The 19,440-nt window shown below is 31.3% G+C and overlaps 6 protein-coding genes across 6 annotated transcripts; 4 read left to right on the plus strand and 2 right to left on the minus strand.

Moving 5' to 3' along the window:
• Positions 1–2,268: 2,268 nt before the first annotated feature.
• On the plus strand, positions 2,269–2,949 carry LOTGIDRAFT_154570 (hypothetical protein; the record flags this gene model as incomplete). Its single annotated transcript, XM_009063785.1, has 1 exon — positions 2,269–2,949. The coding sequence occupies one exon, from the start codon at positions 2,269–2,271 to the stop codon at positions 2,947–2,949; it is 681 nt and encodes a 226-aa protein (XP_009062033.1).
• A 697-nt stretch (positions 2,950–3,646) lies between these two features.
• On the plus strand, positions 3,647–4,567 carry LOTGIDRAFT_154571 (hypothetical protein; the record flags this gene model as incomplete). Its single annotated transcript, XM_009063786.1, has 2 exons — positions 3,647–3,764; positions 3,891–4,567. The coding sequence occupies 2 exons, from the start codon at positions 3,647–3,649 to the stop codon at positions 4,565–4,567; spliced, it is 795 nt and encodes a 264-aa protein (XP_009062034.1).
• Positions 4,568–5,271: 704 nt separating this feature from the next.
• Positions 5,272–6,672, plus strand: LOTGIDRAFT_154572 (hypothetical protein; the record flags this gene model as incomplete). The annotated part of the gene is made up of 2 exons (XM_009063787.1): positions 5,272–5,554; positions 5,909–6,672. 2 exons carry the CDS (start codon positions 5,272–5,274, stop codon positions 6,670–6,672), a joined length of 1,047 nt encoding a protein of 348 aa, XP_009062035.1.
• Positions 6,673–7,573: 901 nt separating this feature from the next.
• LOTGIDRAFT_154573 (hypothetical protein) lies at positions 7,574–7,951 on the plus strand (the record flags this gene model as incomplete). Its single annotated transcript, XM_009063788.1, has 1 exon — positions 7,574–7,951. One exon carries the CDS (start codon positions 7,574–7,576, stop codon positions 7,949–7,951), a length of 378 nt encoding a protein of 125 aa, XP_009062036.1.
• Positions 7,952–8,853: 902 nt separating this feature from the next.
• On the minus strand, positions 8,854–10,438 carry LOTGIDRAFT_154574 (hypothetical protein; the record flags this gene model as incomplete). The annotated part of the gene is made up of 3 exons (XM_009063789.1): positions 8,854–9,512; positions 9,616–9,885; positions 9,976–10,438. The coding sequence occupies 3 exons, from the start codon at positions 10,436–10,438 to the stop codon at positions 8,854–8,856; spliced, it is 1,392 nt and encodes a 463-aa protein (XP_009062037.1).
• Positions 10,439–10,933: 495 nt separating this feature from the next.
• Positions 10,934–11,540, minus strand: LOTGIDRAFT_154575 (hypothetical protein; the record flags this gene model as incomplete). Its single annotated transcript, XM_009063790.1, has 2 exons — positions 10,934–11,304; positions 11,465–11,540. The coding sequence occupies 2 exons, from the start codon at positions 11,538–11,540 to the stop codon at positions 10,934–10,936; spliced, it is 447 nt and encodes a 148-aa protein (XP_009062038.1).
• Positions 11,541–19,440: the final 7,900 nt, after the last annotated feature.

Genomic DNA, 19,440 nt, shown 5'->3' on the forward strand with positions numbered 1-19,440 from the left:
CAATAATTTCTCTTGCAACTCCCAAGAAAATACATCAAGTTCTGTATTCCATTTTAAGCCTAAAGCACTCTGAATTGGCAATTCATCTACATTTAAGTTCACGATAGATTTCACTCTATCACTATCAGAAATCTGCTGATGAAACTCTCTGCTATAACTACACCATTTCGTCAACTTGAAGCCACAATTACTTTATAATCCAGAAACTTCACCATCTAATGTCAAGGCTAAGTCTAAATTTTAACACAATAATTAGCAATTGCTGGAGGGGATGTTGCTCCAAATATGTGCTTCCCCGGTATTCTTGAACTTCACCATTTGTGACATTGTTCTTCCACCAAAGAAGCCTTAAAACATCACAATCAACCAATACTTGGTGGAAATGAGTCTCAATGTCAGCTACAAATCCAATATCACCTTGCCTAAACTTGAATAAAACTGCCAACAATTCATTCGCAAACTGTGGACCTTGCAATAATTCATTATTCAAACTTTTCCCGCAATATCTCTGCATGTCCTTTCAAAATATAATCTGTGGTCTGGTACTTCATAAAAAGATCAGGATCCCTTCTAAATCTTTTAGACAAACCAACTAATCTTTTAACAGATAATTCTCTTTTAATTGGCAAGTCTGGCAACTTTTATCAATTAAACTTAAGGCTTTACGATCTTCTACTAAAAACTGTCTTTGTTTTAACCTGTAAATCACCAAAGTCAGTATTCCAAAATTTATTCAACTGAACTTTAAAAATGTTATCGGAATCTTCTGTTTTTACAAAATTGACCGAAAAATCATCACTAACTATTGACCTTAACTACCTAAAACCATTCAGCCTAACCTATATCTAACACCCGCAGGGTAAACTTGGGTTCCTCCTTTACACCAATAATAATAGTCACCTTCGTTATCTCAAAAATTGGATACGCGATACCTCGCAAATGAGACAATTTCTGGAGATCTTTTACCTCTGGAATGGAGGTAGCTGAAACAGGTAATGTTGGAACAGTTACATCATTGAATTCTACGGTGGTATTTTCCCGATATGTGAGGAACATTTCTTTGACGCGTTTTCATATCTCTGGCATGCTTACACTTTCTGGAACACCTTATCCCAGTTTGCGATTGAGTCTGTCAACCAGGCGGTTGTTTTAAACCCAACTATAAATCATTGAGAAAATATTATTTTATTAGTAATAATTCTTAAATTTGTACGTGGCACTAATTGAATTTAAATGACTGTAAAGAATGGCGATTTGTTTAGCAAATTTCTTGAATTTCGTTTTTTGATGTAGTAGTTTTTATAAACATAAGTTATAAGTTTGTAAGGTAGCATCGACCTATTGACGTGTCTGGCGTGTTTACTGACGTGTTTGACGTATATATTGACGGGTCTGGCGTGTTTACTGACGTGTGACGGAGACCTTACTGTATTTTCCCGTTATACCAGTAATCGCAAAATGACCTTTTCTACCAGAAATATTCAATTCATCAATCAGTTCCTCTGAGACCAATGTTGATTCTGAAACAGTACCCTGTAATGCATGAGTAAATTTATCACTGCCAAACTTCCCAGTTTTCTGCAGTAACAGTGGAAACTGGTTAATGTCATTTCGTGCACCATGGAGCAGAGTGTTGTGCTCCTTTTCACATGTCTTACACATAAATTGTTTTCTGTCACATGGTTTTCCTTTATGGTTGTTCAAGGAAATAATAGATAGTTTTTTCTGTTGAGCAAATTTTAAACGTACATCACAGTTTTGAGCAAAGAATTTCGAACATCTCCATATTGGATGATATAAAGTACACAAAACACATTTAGAATTCTTATCAGAGAGTAGTGTATGAGCTTATAGATTGGTCGTATGGGAATTCCCCATTCCATTTCATTTCATGGGGAAAATGCGACCAATCTATAAGCTCCCAAAAAGACCTAAATTCCCTACATTTCATAAATTCTTACAGCAAAACATCCTACATTTCATAAAATTCTTACATCCTACATTTCATAAATTCTTACACTTAAAAAAAGACCTAAACTCCCATACACCAAAAAAACATCTTCAATCAATTTCCTACATTCCATCAAAAAAGCATATTAAAAATACCCTTATATAAAATAACATCCTTGTTTCTCTTAACATCCGGTTTTTAATAGCCTCGTTTTAAATAATGTTATTTTTAGTCTAGAAGTGGGGGATAACTTTTTTTTTGGATAAAAAAAAAACAGACCACAATTTCGTCGTTAAATTAACTCATTTAAAAATAGGATGAGTTTAATTCTAAAACACGAACAACACAGATTCGAAGATTATTCGGGCGACGGTATCTTTTCTTCATTATTTTCTCTAAGTAAAACAATAATTCCAAAAGTAGCTAGCTTTGTTTCAAATAACAAATCACTTCTTTCAACCGGAGCTAAAGCCGTCGGCTCAATCGCGCAAGCGGGAAAGAGTATAGGCGACGCAGTGAAACAATCTGACGAATTGAAAGAATTACAACTAATAAGAGATCTGCGAAACATTATAGTCGCTCACGCTCCAAAAACTTATTTCGGTTCAGGAGATATACAAAAATCATTGGGTTCTCTTCCTGGATTTCCAAGGGCGAAATATCCGGGATATAAACATCTTCCGGGTCATAATTACACCAGTCCAGGCACTAGGTTAGATCTGCGATTAGACGAAAACGATAAACCCAAACCAGGGGAAGAACCAGTCAATAGAGTTGACGCCGCTGCGCTTAAACATGATATTTTATACAGAAATAAAGACATAAACTTCAGACACGAAGCAGACAGACAAATGATAATCGAACTTGAAACTATTCCAAATCCTGCTTTCAAAGAGAGAATGCAAAGAGCATTCATCATTAAACTGTTAAAAGCAAAGATGAAATTAGGCATGGGATTAGCGGATGAAATTCACAAAGAAAAACTAAAAACTTTTTAAAAGTTAAAGTGTTTGAAAAGGATGAAATATGGTCAGCCGATTTAATTAATATGCCAGTCGCAAGAGGATTCAAATATTGCTTAACAGTTATAGATTTGTATACGAAATATGCTTGGGTTATTGAAAAACAAAACGGGATTATCAGTCAAACACGCATTTGAAACGATTATGAAACAATCTAACCGACATCCAAAAAACTGTGGGTAGATAAAGGAAGTGAATTTTATAACAAAAATATGAAATCTCTGGGATTTGAAATTTACAGTACGCATAACGAAGGTAAAGCTAATGTAATAGAAAGATTTAACAGGACTCTAAAAAATAAATTATTTAAAAAGTTCACGGAATTAAAATCTCAAAAATGGCTTAAAATATTACCAGATGTTGTAGATCTGAAATATAAGAAAGAGAAAAGTAAATTTTAGGCGATAACAAATATACATACTTCCGATCAAAAAGGAGTTCATCATTCTGCTTTGTACAAAGACTCTTTAAATGACTTATATTTCTTCGATTCTTATGGATTAGAACCCACTGAAGAGATAATGCAATTGACTAATAATCCAATCAAATGTTCTTCCTTTCAAATTCAATTACCAGGACAAAAGTTTTGTGGTCAGCTTTCACTTTGGGTTTTATATCAGTTGAGTTTAGGAAAACAATTCGAAGAAATTGTAAAAAATTTAACTCAATAAAAATGGCGAACAAGTTTGGATTAGGTTCTTTATCTTTAGAAACTAAAAAACCTAACACTAAAGCGTGGATAAATAAAGCGAAACCTTACTTTGTGGATCAAATCGGTGACACTCTTCAAGGTGATTTAGATATGAACAATTTCAAAGTAACTAATTTAAAGTCTCCGGAAAACGATAATGACGCTGTTCAGAAGAAATAATTACGGGAAGAAATAAATTCAATTGAAATAAATAAAAACCATTTAGAAGATAAAATAAGTAATGTGAAAAGATTCTTGAAACGTCAATTAAATAATAAAAATTTTTTTAATGATACTAAACTACAACAAGAGGTACAAAGATTAATAAGTTTTATTCAAAAAGAATTGGTCAACGTAGCGAATAAAACTGAGATACAAAATTTAATTTCATTAATATCTAAATTAGAGGATAAGATTGCAAAACAAAAATTAGACATTCAACAATTGATAGATAACATTCCAGATGAAAATGAAGATACGTTTCAACAGGAATTAAATGTTCTGGAAACTAAACTTAACAGTGAATTACAAAAAGAACTAACAAATATTAAAAAACAAATACAAAACATAGATGATAGCGAAATCAAAACCTATATTCAACAACAAATACAAAACATAGATGACAGCGATATCAAAACCTATATTCATCAACAAATACAGAACATTGATGATAGTGTTATTCAACAACAGATAACCACTATTAATAACCTAGTTTTGAAACAGGGTAAAAATATAGTCGCATTAGAAAAAAAGTTTCTCAAGAAAGAATCATATTATTTCAATCTTCCATTTGGAGGTTTTGATGATCATTCTATTACTGATAATATTGATAAATCAAAAGACTATGAATATAAAAAAATATGGATTAACAGCAAATATAAGAGTATATTCTGTTCCAAATGATATTATTTACCCCAATAATATTTTTGATTCAGATGATGATAACCAGTATTTTTTAATTTCCGAGGAAAACTTATAATTGAAATTAATTTTCCTTTTCAGATAAAAGTTGATTCAATATTCTTCAGACAAAACCCTCCTTATTCTAATATATCTAACGCTAAAAAAGGGTACAGAAAATGTAGAAACTAAAGAATTAGAAATTAACGACGAAAACAACAAGCTTATTCACTTAAATGAAATTAAAACGAGTGGAAAATATATAGATAGGTTTAGAATGTTAATCATACCAGATAATGAAGAAGATAATCTTTCATTGAGTAATTTTGATATGATATTGGAGACGGAAAGTCCACCATCAGCAAGTATTATTAGAAATCCAAAACCACAAAATATAGGGGAAATAAGGAATTTCGCGTTTTTACGAGCAACAGACTTTGAATACGTAAAACTATATTTTGTTGATATTGATATATTTACCTCAATCGATATTCATAAAAGTCAACAACAACAAAATTTTTTGATAGCAGCAAAAAGAGATGATGATTTGTTACTATGTTTTTCACTATTACTAAACCAAAATTTTCAGTTCATCTGAATAAGATTAATGATTTGAAAGAACAAATATCCTTAGTAAATATGCAATTTTTAATTAGTAAAGGGGAAGTAGCTTTATCAGAAGTTCACTTAATTTCATTACCTAAAAAATGGAACTCGAAAGTAGACAACAATATATGATAGAAAAACAAAACGAACTAAAAGAAAAACTAAAACAATTCAACAAATGTAGAAAAACATGGAGTAGAATCGATTCTGTTTTCAAAACATTAAGCACAGATCTAACAGTAGGGATAACGGTGGCAACAGCCGTAATCGGTGGATTAATGCTTCCAATAATTGTCCCAACTGTATTAGCCGCGTTCACTGCCGTTCAAACTTCATCTTGTGGATTTATTACTTTAAGTTTTACATCAAAAAAGAAAGCTTATTGTAAAAAGAAAACAGAAATTTTAAATACATATCTTAATGAATTATTCATTTTTTTTCGAAAGATCGAGAGAGGATAAGAACATAACCATTGAAGAATTAGAAAAATTCAATGAAATTCTAGATAAATTTGATGTAGAAATATCAATAAAAGTTAAAAATTCCTAGTTAAAAATATTTGCTTAAAAAATATGAATAAAATTGAAATTTTAGACGATGAAAAATTCATATCATATGAATTTTTTTCCAATGTTATTAACCTTGTCTCTGATGAATTTATAACATTTAAAGGGCAAATTGAATTAGATGGAGAAATAATTCAAGATGGAAATTACAAACAATACATGAAATTTGTAGGTTTTAATACCAAAACTTTTGTCAATTTCTTCACTAGAGTGGATAATAAATCGGATGCTTCTGATTGGTATTTCACAGGAAAAATGATTTTACGTAAAAACAATTTCAAAGAAATAAAAAGATCAAAAAAAGGTAGTGGTGTTACCCTACTCAAAAAGATAAATGAATATATCGGTATAAATTGTTATATACCGAGCGATGGATACTGCTTTGTAAAGTGCGTTAATCGTGTTTTAAACGAAGACTACACGAGAGAATTTCAAGATTTCATCAACAGTTTTTCAAAATCAAACAGAAAAGGAGTTATGACAACTGCTAGAATCTTCGAATTCAATAAGAAATTTAATACTAATTTTCAAATTTATATGCCCAAACATAGACATTTTCAACCAAAGAAAGTATCCGAGGAATTAGATTGGGTATTTTACTTACATAAATCACATTTCTGTCTCATTAGAAGAAATAACAAAACTTTAGGCATTAAAGAAATAGAAGATGATTACGATGAAAACGTATGGAGAACTTGTAGAGATGATAATGCGATAACGCAAGTTTCACCTCTAAAACTAAACGTTTTTCCAACCATTCCCGATGATTGTTTATACGCGTGGGATTGCGACACCTATAACGAAAATAAAGCCATACCTTATTCTTGCACGTTAATTAATTTAGAAAAACTAAGAAAAATGTTAGACAGAATAAATAATCTCTTTCCAGATTTAAAGCCGACAGATCCCATTCCAGAAGAATATATAATAAATTAATGAATATAGTAGAAATATTTGTAGGTACAGATTGCATCTATCAAATGTTACAAAGTTTAGGAAAAATAGATCGAAAAAGAATAACATTAATTGCTCATAACGCTAGCGGTTTTGATAACTGGATCATGATTTAAAACATAAAAAAACTAACACAATGCCCTTTAAAAACAGCTAGAGGAATTCTGTCTCTACCTTTAACTAATTCACTCACCGATGAAGATTTACAGAAAAAATGGAAAAGACAGAAAGAAATAAAGGGTAACTCTAATTATTTGCAAAATATTTATTTCATATGTTCCTATCAACATGAATCATCTAGTTTGGCGAAATGGGGTAATTCATCTAATCTACCAATGATTTTGAGAAAGATCGAGGATGTAGACATTGCAAAATACACCAAAGATAATTGGGAACCTTTAAGACACGAATGGGAACCTTACGCTAAAAGAGATACGTTATGTCTCGGAGTTTGTTTGATAAAATACAATCTAGCAATGAAAGAAGTTGTATTTCAGAATATTTCCAATAATCTAACGGCTCCTTCTTTATCTTTAAAGGTTTGGTATTATTTATATCATTACGATAAAGAAATGGTTGAAGAAGAATGGTATGAAAGTACTAGAATGGTTCCGAAATACACCGAAAAAGAAAACGTAGGAAAAGTTTACTCACATACTCACCCTTTTATAAGATATTTTATCAGACAAAGTATTAAAGGAGGAAGAGTTTCGGCAAATCGAAAATCATTTGAAACGAATAAAATGGATGAAATTTGTAATATATTAAAGGAATACACAGAAACAGCAAGTGATAATATAATAGATTTATTCAAAGAATACAGCGCTAGCGCGAACGATAAAGCGGAGGTTCATTCGAGAGTTAAAAAAAATGTACCAAACTAATGGCCTTTGATGCTAACGGTTTGTACGCTTCCGCCATGTCGGATTTAGATAGCGAATGTCCGAGAGCGGAAAGTGGTAGACCATTTCGACAAGAAGAAAATAAAGAATTTGTTAAGCTCTTTAATGATCAGAAATTCAGACCTAGAACTGCTATTTTAAAAGTCTGGTTTGAATATCCTACCAACATGTTCTTCCAACCCATACCAGCTAAAGATAAAATTACTTTCACGAATAGAATAGGTAAAAAGGAAACTGGCACTAAAATAAGGTTCAGAAATGGTTTCTGTTACGACGTTTTAACATCGGTCGATATTCAAGAAATAGTGAAAGCCGGTGAACGAATTATTAAAATATTAGATGGTATAGTTTACGAATAAAATTTTAAAACTCCACCCTATAGAGATTATATTTTAATTTTAAGAGATCTAAGAAATAAATATAAACGAGAAGGTAATATCGTAGGTAGTAATTGCATGAAATTATTAGGCAATTCGTTCTATGGTAAATCTATTCAGAAGTATATAACTACATCGAGACATCTATGGAGTGAAGCGACGTTAAAAGCCAACTTCGATTCACACGTTATACACTATGAAAAAGTAAATGATAGTCAATATATAGTTGAGATAAATGAAGAAGAAAAAGAATTTAACTGTACACCACCTAAATCTACACGACTAACACCTAGTCATTTGGGATCATTCGTTTTATCTCACAATAAAAAATAATGAATAATTTTATTCGCGTGATAGATGGATTTTATAAGCCTGAAATATACTATACGGATACCGATAGTTTATACATTTCGTCTAGCAATTGGGATAAATTAAATGAAGGTGGGTTGGTGTCCGAAAATGATTATTGTAAAGGAAAGAATGATTACGGTGATGGTGGAATTATATTTGGTTTATATTTAGCGCCAAAAGTTAAATACAATATCATTGTAACTTCCGACGGTATTCTAAAAGAAAAGAAAACGTTTAAGGGTTACTCTAAAGTTATCCGTAGAAGATTATATTCGATTAGCTAGTGGACAGGATGTAACGAATGAATTTAAGAAACCTTGGGTAAAAAGTTTCACCAATGGAGTAGTTATTCCAAAGGATGATGATAAACAAAAGAAAGTTTTTAGAAGTTATCTAAATCTCGTTAAGAGAAAAGCACCAAACAGTGAAGGAATCATGTATCCTTACATCGACGGAAAAGAATTGAACATAGATGAAAACTACGAATTTGATGATTTCGATTACCTTACTATTCAAGAAGAGATTGAAGAGTGTTAATTTTTTTGTTTTAAATGAAGTTGAATAACAATTTCCTCGTTACCAAAAATTATAAACCTATTTTTACCATCTTTGATTTCCAGATTTATATCTTTAATCATAAAGGAATTAAGTGGTAAATACGTCGTTTGAAATGGTTTCTCTATAATTCTATATCCTATCGGCACGGTGAATGTTGGAAGACTGTAAATAATCTGACGTTTGTATTTATTGAAAAATCCACCGTTTATCAAATTGCAATGTATATTTATCACATCAATATCATTCTCGACATTAGCTTTGTGTGGTGCTAAAGTGGATTGGGTGTATACTCGTTTATCAAATCCTAGTAACGTATTCAATGAATTTTCTACGTTGAAATCAACTTGACTATTATTACTTAATATCAATTTTATTTTGTTCAGATTCAAATTACCTTCGAATTCAATATTGTTTTTACCATTGACACTTCCTCCATATTCAGATAGGTATTCGTTAATGGCTATGTATTCGTAGCTTCCTGGTAGTAAACTTATGGTTTTGAAAGTAACTCCATTATCTGTTGATATTTTTATTTGATTATTTTTTTCGTTGATATTTCTAATGGAATTGTAAACAGAGAAATATTTTAATCCCAATTCATATTCTTGATTGCGATCGAGTTCGTACTCATAATCTAGAGACAATTTAATGTCTGATTTATTTGAGGTGATGACGAATAGTCGTTCTTTATTTGACAATTTTAATCACGCTTTTACAATCATTTTTATCTATGATACCTTTTTCTATGAGTCTTTTTAATATACAATTTACTTCATTATATTGTCTGTGCGATCGATGTCCTTCCTTCATTGCCGCTAATATTACTCGTAATCTATTAAGTAGTTTCTCGTTGTTGTCGGATAAAAACGTTAAACCTTCTCCAGATGCCACCATATCTTCGAAATCGTCTATATCTTGTGTGATTGAATTGTTGTCTTCAGCATAATCATCTGCTTCGTCAACTTCGTATTCATCATCTTGATCAATTACTCTGTTATATAGTTTAACTTCTTTCGATCTTCTTGTTTCGGGTCCCGACTTTCTTATTGCATCTAGAAATTTTGAGTATGCTACTAAATCCTTATAATCGGCAATACCAACATCCTCCCCATTCATTAAATCTATTAATCCTCTCGTTAATGTTAATATAAAGTCTTTTGTATTGATTTTGAATAAAGGGGAATTTGGACTAAATATTATTCTAAATCCATTAAATCCATTAAACAATAAACCTTGATTATCAACGATTGGTGAAATGCTCTTTGGTAAATCTGGGTTAGGGTTTGAAAAAAGACGATTTATATCATCTAATGTCCTAATTATAATACCATCATATTCAATCGCTTTGGGGTGATGAGGTTCTATAGGAGGTTTATATTCTAAAGCTAATTTCCTTTTAATATCCTCTTGAGATTTTAATATGGGTTGAAATAGAGTTTGTAGATTTTCCGTTAATCCGAGTTGATGTAATCTGTTATTTTCAACTTGGGTCTTTATTTTATTCTTAGCTTTGATATATTCTTTATTTCTTTTTAAAATATTATTCCAATCGCTACTCATTTTTAAAAAAATAAAATTAACATATGCCGATCATAACTCTTTCACCCGCAGGTTTAATAGTATTTCCAAATACATATCCATGTTCATCTGGGTTTTTCCATTGAGCTTTACAAACCTTTTTAAATGCATCTCTGTCCATTCCGTGAATTATCGACTGAATGATTTGAGATAAATCTTTATCGTTTAATTCAAATAACAAAAAACAATTCGAATTTTTCTAATGAACATAGAATCCATCCCGTAAAAAGATGGAGATTGGTATATGTATATCTTTCTTTGGTAGATATTCTAAAGCTTTGAGAAATTGATAATACGATTGCTCTGGTGTTGTTGTGTAGATATAGAGAGAATCGAAATCTAAAAGGTTTGGTGTTGTCAACATGTTAAAAGTGAGATGAGTTTCCCCAGAACCGGAACTACCGCATATACACATGAGCATTGGGTTATTAGGAAATATTTCTGAATGATTAAATTTTTTGCCCATTTTTTATTATTTTAATTTGTTCCAAAAATCACTCCTTCTCCTTTATACTTTGAAAGATATATTCCTTCACCAGTGTGTATATTTTTTAAAAATATTCCATTACCCTTATGTTTGACTTTGATTTCTCCTGTGTCAATACTATCTACTAATTTATTTAATCCTTGTTTAACAGTTTTCTTGGTTTCTTCACTAAATCTTTTTCCAAATTCTTTCATTGTGCCTATCATATCTCCCACTCCTGAACCTTTCTTTTCCGTTTTAGGTTTTTTACCCTCTGCCAACTTTTCCAATGCTAAATTGTGTCTATGTTCTGCGGCTGCTGTTACTGCAGCTGCTTTCTTATCGTTGGCAACGCTTACTCCACCAGCTGTAGCACCAGTCACTGTAGCCGCCGCGGTAATACCAGCAAATATTAAAGGTAGGGAAAATATAAATCCACCGTTTTTTTACATTTGTATCAATTCTTTCTAAATCTATCTCGTCTCTGACTTTACAATATTTATATTTGTCAATAAGTTTTTTAGTTATGTTGAATTTTTTACCGTTGAAAGTTATTACAGTTGGGGAATCTGTTTCAACAGCGTCTATTATTTTCATAACTAAAGTTTCTGGTTTCATTTTTAAGGGTGTATTTTTTATTCAATTCTTATCATTCTTCTATCTGCTATTTTAATTAAATGTTTTGCTTCTTCGAGTAGTAAACAATAACCGGTTACATCTCCTTGTGTTTTTTCAATATGAATATTTATGTTCACTCCTGTTTTGAAAAGATCTTGTTCTGATAGATCAGAACAGAAGATTGGATGATTAAGTGCAAAATCTACATATTCAAACTGAGGTAGATTTCCAAATAATTCACACATATTTTTATAGTTTCTATACAATTCATTATAATCCTTTGTGGTTGGATTAATTGTTTAAGGTTGGTTAGGATAGTTGTTTAATCTTACTTGAACTTTATGGATTATAGGATTTTGAGTTTGGTTCATTGCCACTCTAAAGACATTATTGTTATTTGTTTGAGAATCTGCTGGTTTAATAGTGTTAGTGATTGGCCATGTGGTGGATTCTCCAGTTAAAGTCATACTACCTACCGTATTACGATGAAGAAAAGCTATTTCAATATCTTTAGTTAATGAGTTGAATATTCTCGTTTCTACTTCAATTAATGGTGTTATTACGGGTATGAAAAGTTGGAGATTCGTTACTTCTAATTTTGCATCTGAACCATGCTCCCCAAAGAATATCTTATCATCGTTGATTTCTCTTTGTAGATGAATTTTATATGGTAAGCCTATGGAAACTTTTCTATGTTCCAACAGACCGAATAAAGGATATAATTTACAATTTACGTAATTACCCCACCAATTATTCTCAACAATATTATTATATTGAAGTCCTCGTTTTTCAAATCTGATTAGCTGATCGTGCTACTTTTTCTATTGTGTTTCGAGCAACAACTCTCACTCTATCTAAATCAGCATCATTTGCAACATTTCTTACCGGTTCTTTTAAAACGTTTCCATCGCCAACATCGGGTATCCAACCCGAGACTGAATCAAAATCTTTAGGATATAAAACTGTTTTCAACATTGTGTCGAATTCCCCATGGTATTTAATTGTTTCTATCGGATTTGAACCAGCTTCCTAAACCATCTCGCTAAAGATGGAAAGAAATTGTTTTCTAACGTTGTATTTGTTTGTGGAACTTGATTCTGAGTTCCATTTTTAATTTTGAAATCGCATCTGAAATAAGTATCTGAAAGAAGCAACCAATTCGATAATGAATTTATTTCGAAGGTAATTTAACCACCATCATTCAATTGGGATTTAGAACCAACAGTCGGTGAGATGATAATATAATCCTCTTTTATCTTGTTAAATGAATAACGCATCGGATCGTATAATCTAAAGATTGGATCTAGTATTTTATTTGCCATTTTTAAGGTTTAAAATTTGAGTAGAAAATTTTTTTTTCCAAAAAGAGTTATCTCCCTTCTACATTATTTTAAAACCAGATGTTATTTTTATATAAGGGTATTTTTAATATGCTTTTTTGATGGAATGTAGGAAATTGATTGAAGGTGTTTTTTGGAGTATGGGAGTTTAGGTCTTTTTTTAAGTGAAAGAATTTATGAAATGTAAGAATTTTATGAAATGTAGGATGTTTTGCTGTAAGAATTTATGAAATTTAGGGAATTTAGGTCTTTTTTGGGAGCTTATAGATTGGTCGCATTTTCCCCATGAAATGAAATGGAATGGGGAATCCCCATGCTAACTACTTCAGAGTTATAGTTTTTTTAACATCACCGCCTTTAGTAAAGAAAATTGTCCTTTTCACATCCTTTACAGGTGTTTTTACACTATTACTTTTATCAAATTTTCTAGATGCTAAATCTTCACCATATTCATTATTCAAAATTTCTGCTCTCTTTTACAAATGAAACAAAATCTCAAAATTTTGGTCTCTGTTCCATTAGCTATCATTTTTCCCGCTATGTCTGTCTCCCTAATTGTACTGGTTTGATTCAGCTCTTCAACATATTTAAGCAAGTCACATTCCAAAAAGTATTCGATCACAATTTTCTAACTCACCTACAAAGTCTAACAATTATGTACCCGTTGCAGACTTGACTTTCTTCAAATTTAAAATATTTTAAAGTTTTAACATATTTCATCGGGTTTCCATTGAACTTCCTAAATTCCAGCTTTATTCTGAGAATATTGAACATCATGATGTTGATTTACATCATAAACATAGGACAAACTTTGATTAGTTTGTGGATGAATTACATGACTAATTGGTGCTATATTAGAACTGTCCGCAGAAAAACTCAAAGGAACACAATGTGGGCCGTATTCTTATGTTGTCTCAATGACTTTTAGCAATAAATCACTCTTACGTTCTACTTATCTTATTTTGTCAGTCACTATTTTTTTTTTAAATCATTGTTCTTTGAAGGAATTGTCATTAGTTATAATGAAATATTATTAAAGATAAATACTAATAGAAGTTAATTGTACCACTGGGTATCCATACAACGTATTTGTCTCGACTTACAGATCAAACATTGTACCGGAAAATAGATGACGCATTTAGCATCCATTGTCGAGTTGGTAACTCATGAGATATGGGTCAAAGTGAGGGGTTCATAAAGAAAATCGAAACCAACCAATTTTAATTATTTTGAATATCTGAGGAAACTTCTTACACATTTTGACGAAATTCGATGTTGATTCCATATATGCACGAATATAGGTTACACCACTGTAGGCCTACTATAGATCTGTTTTCCTCTCCAGCAATAGCTGCTTCAATAGCTAAGCTAATCTCAGCTTCTTCTGATAATTGCAGTGCTAACATCCTTCTTTTAATCTCAAGATCTAGAAATTCTTGGTAAAGTTTAATTTCTTTTGCAGTTTTCTTAAAAACAGTTATTTGTTATTCAGTGTCCCATCCACATTCAGCATCAATTTTATTACCAAGTGTTTTCCATTTTTCTTCTAACACATTCATTTTATAGTCAATATCAGCAAATCCATCTCTCTTAGATATCAGTTGAGTAATTTCATCACATGATCTAGACACTGTGGTGTATTGCAAATTTCATCTTCACACTCATTCACAGATAATAATATACATTTTCTTAACTTAATGTCTCAAACTCAAGCGTTTGGGTATTGGTATGTAGAAAGAAAATTTTCAAAATTCACGGTTTTATTATTTTGGTAGCAGGAATTAATATTCTACACAGCAGTTTCACAATATAAAAGTCAGCATTATACTAATATATACAGTTACATCGATATTTAATTTGTATTCTGTCGTTAACTAATGTTAGCTGCCGGTTAAAAAATTGTTGGTTCCTTCCTGCTTATAATAATCAGCTCTCAAACGAACTTTTAACTACTTTCAGCATCCATCTGCTTTTTACACGAAATAAACAAAACCAAAAAGGAAGTAGCCTTTCTTTATCAATCATAAAAGTTACATTGGAATCAGATCACGACACCTTTCTAAACCAAAGGAAAAGTTGGCATATAATAGGCTTAGTCTAATAATATCAAATATGATTACCCTGAAATGGTAGCCACATTCTCCAGACAAGGATCAAGTTCGTAGTCATTCAAGGCCACGCGATATAGACTTTCAAATTTCAGATGATTCGGAAATAAAAAATAAAAAATTCAAAATTTAAACTTCTGTTTCCATAAAATTTTAGATAAACTTACAATATATTAATAGGCACCAAAATCATGCAAATCGGATAAAAAAAAAAGCCGAACATATTAGAATTTTGTAAAAAAAAATGCGTCACTCTATAAGATACTGGCTCATGCATTACTTCCTGTTTTGATTCTTTTTTCTTGGTTTCCAACGGTGAAAACATGATTCTTGTTGAACAGGTTAAGTAAAAGTTTGTTGTGTATAGTCGTGAAGCTGTAGCTTCAATTTATAAAAGGTAATTATAAATTAATTCCATTAAACATATAATTTACTTACCGGTTCTTCTTCCACATCTCGAAAAGAACATCCTGGTTGACACTGCCCCTAAAAGCATATCAAAACATTTTTATGAGGCCTGTAGGGTATCAGATATTTCGGAATTATAAGAATCCCAAAACTCACTTACCAGTGGCAAGGTTAAAATCAAACTTGCAATTAAAATAAACATCTGTTGAAGAACATAATTTAAAGTTTGATAAATTTTGATGTAAATATTCTTCTTAAGATATGTTATGAGCTAGCCAAGACTTGCCAAGTGAAATATAATACATAACGTATGTAACTTTATAATTATATTACATAAGATTTGAACGACATTTAGATGTTATAAACAAAAAGCTTTGATTGAGATCTGCAACGTGTAACATGCATATTCCTGGAATACGGTCAAGTGTTTCATCATATGTTAAAATTTCAACTTGCACTATATTTGTCTTAGTTAAGTGAACCCTTTGACATAAAACGCATTCAAATTTACGTTAACTGAAGTCAACCGCGAGGTCACATTCTAGGAATATATAATAACAGGATGTAATTTTCTTTTTGTGGATTTGTATACTGTATATTTTGTTTAAACGATATGTAGATTTAATTATTCTATTGCAACGAAAAAAACTTATTTTTCAAGAACTGCTGTCCTTTCAATTGCAACGGAATGGGGGGGATTATATTTATAGCGCAGGCCCATACAGAACGCATGGCTGCTATTAATGTTCAAGCGGCAACCATTTCGAAAATTGAATTCATTGGAAAACATCTAGATAAAAATATATTAGGCATTGAAAATATAAACAATGAACCTACTGCAGTTACGGTGGTATGAATACATAATATTTGCGTCATTTATCATGATCATTCAATCTGACATCTTGCCCAATGTAATTCATATCACAATAACTGCAGGAGGACCATCGTTTATTGCTGGGATTTTTTACATTATTGTTTTAGCGACAAGTATCCAAAGAAAGGGAAAATGAGGTAGAAACAGTATGATTTTATAAAGATAATATTTATCATTATTAACTCATTATCAACATACTAAACAATTACACAAGGGCATTAACTCAAATAAAAGGCAAACATCCGATATTGAAAAGAAAAAGAAAAAGAAAGGAAACCAATTTTTAAAAAAGGTTAGATTAATAGTGTTTTTAATTACTCACCCGATCCTGTTCATTTTCTGGGCTGGAAGTGTAAATAAGCAACATGTTCTAGCAACATCCCGTACAATAACTGAATAATAAGGGACCTATCAAGGGTGGAAGGATGGGGTGGGTAGTATCATATTTTAGAAAAAATGATAATACTCTGCCAAAACAATAATAGTGTTTCACTCGAAGAGTTTGCAAAACTCTCATAACTAGGTTAGAAATTCGGGCAACATCAGATATCAAAGTGTGACATATACACTGGATATCAATCTGTGTCATATATACTGGATATCAAACTGTGTCATATATACTGGATATCAATCTGTGTCATATATACTGGATATCAAACTGTGTCATATATACTGGATATCAATCTGTGTCATATATACTGGATATCAATCTGTGTTATATACTTTGGATATCAATCTGTGTCATATATACTGGATACCAATCTGTGTCATATACACTGGATATCAAACTGTGTCATATATACTGGATATCAATCTGTGTCATATATACTGGATATCAGTCTGTGTCATATATACTGGATATCAATCTGTGTTATATACACTGGATATCAATCTGTGTCATATACTGGATATCAATCTGTGTCATATACACTGGATATCAATCTGTGTCATATATACTGGATATCAATCTGTGTCATATATACTGGATATCAATCTGTGTTATATACACTGGATATCAATCTGTGTCATATATACTGGATATCAATCTGTGTCATATACACTGGATATCAATCTGTGTCATATATACTGGATATCAATCTGTGTCATATATACTGGATATCAATCTGTGTTATATACACTGGATATCAATCTGTGTCATATATACTGGATATCAATCTGTGTCATATATACTGGATATCAGTCTGTGCCATATATACTGGATATCAATCTGTGTCATATATACTGGATATCAATCTGTGTCATATATACTGGATATCAATCTGTGTCATATATACTGGATATCAAACTGTGATATATATACTGGATATCAATCTGTGTCATATACACGGGATATCAATCGGTGCCATATATACTGGATATCAATCTGTGTCATATATACTGTAGATCAATCTGTGTCATATATACTGGATATCAATCTGTGTCATATATACTGGATATCAATCTGTGTCATATATACTGGATATCAAACTGTGCCATATATACTGGATATCAATCTGTGTCATATACACTGGATATCAATCTGTGTCATATATACTGGATATCAGTCTGTGTCATATATACTGGATATCAATCTGTGTCATATATACTGGAAATCAAACTGTGTCATATATACTGGATATCAATCTGTGTCATATATATATATATTGGATACCAATCTGTGTCATATATACTGGATATCAATCTGTGTCATATATACTGGATATCAATCTGTGTCATATATACTGGATATCAAACTGTGTTATATACACTGGATATCAATCTGTGTCATATATACTGGATATCAAACTGTGTCATATATACTGGATAACAATCTGTGTCATATATACTGGATATCAATCTGTGTCATATATACTGGATATCAATCTGTGTTATATACACTGGATATCAATCTGTGTCATATATACTGGATATCAATCTGTGTCATATATACTGGATATCAATCTGTGTCATATATACTGGATATCAATCTGTGTTATATACACTGGATATTAATCTGTGTCATATATACTGGATATCAATCTGTGTTATATACACTGGATATCAATCTGTGTCATATATACCGGATATCAATCTGTGTCATATATACTGGATATCAAACTGTATAATTATATCATTGGTATTGGTATTGGTATTAAATTTAATTTATAACAGTTCGATGCTCCAGGACATCTTCGTTGAATATTTCAGCCCTGCCTGCAATCGACCACCCTCCGAACAATTACGCCTGGCTACGGGCCTGTAAGCAAGTCGTTTGAGACTTGTAGATGAAATATGCTTAATTGTTGTTATCTCCCTTGATGAAAGTTGAAAGCGTCGTAACAGAAAATGCAATGGTCATTCTATTATTCCTAAACTATATCCTCGAAATAGGAAGGACAGTCTGGGTGGCAGAGACTAACGAATTGGCAATGCACATACGGACTGTGATGTGATGACGTGGGCGTATACTTGTAAGTAACTCAAATATAACTAAATTAAAAGATTATTTATCTTCATTTAATAAAAGGCATATGACAATATTCAAATTATCATATATTAATTTTAGCGATATTTTGTTAATGTATATTAATTTCATATTGATCTACATTGAAATGGATTTCATGGACCCGTTTGATACACTTATTGGGTTACATATAGGCGTATATTAACCAAGCTATAAAAAAGAAAAGTTCATTGGGAGGTGCAGCTCATTTTTGTAATTGCAGTTTTAGGCGAGGAAATAAATCATTTACTGTCCTGAAATATTTATCTATAGCACCATTTGAAATCATATAATAATCATAATCATATTAATAGCATAACTCTGCCCTCCAATGGCAAAACAAGACAAACTATTGTCGACAAGAAATGCAAATATACCTGAATATACAAAGGAACATACATTTTATATCAATAATTACGTATTAATATGTACATAAATATTTAAAGCTCTGATATTCAAAATTGATAAATAACATGACACATTTCAATTCTCTCATACATCACTCATCAAATACACATAATATCATTCCCATGACTTGGCTACCGAATTTTAGATTTTAATTTCCAGTAATTCCAACAACACGATATAAAACCTTTCCATCTTACAACGGATGAACTAAAAACTAAAATATAGCAAGGAACGATGGGAGCGCAACTGAGTGCATGGA

Source organism: Lottia gigantea, assembly GCF_000327385.1.
Source record: "Lottia gigantea unplaced genomic scaffold LOTGIsca_6, whole genome shotgun sequence".
Taxonomy (NCBI): Eukaryota; Metazoa; Mollusca; class Gastropoda; family Lottiidae; genus Lottia; species Lottia gigantea.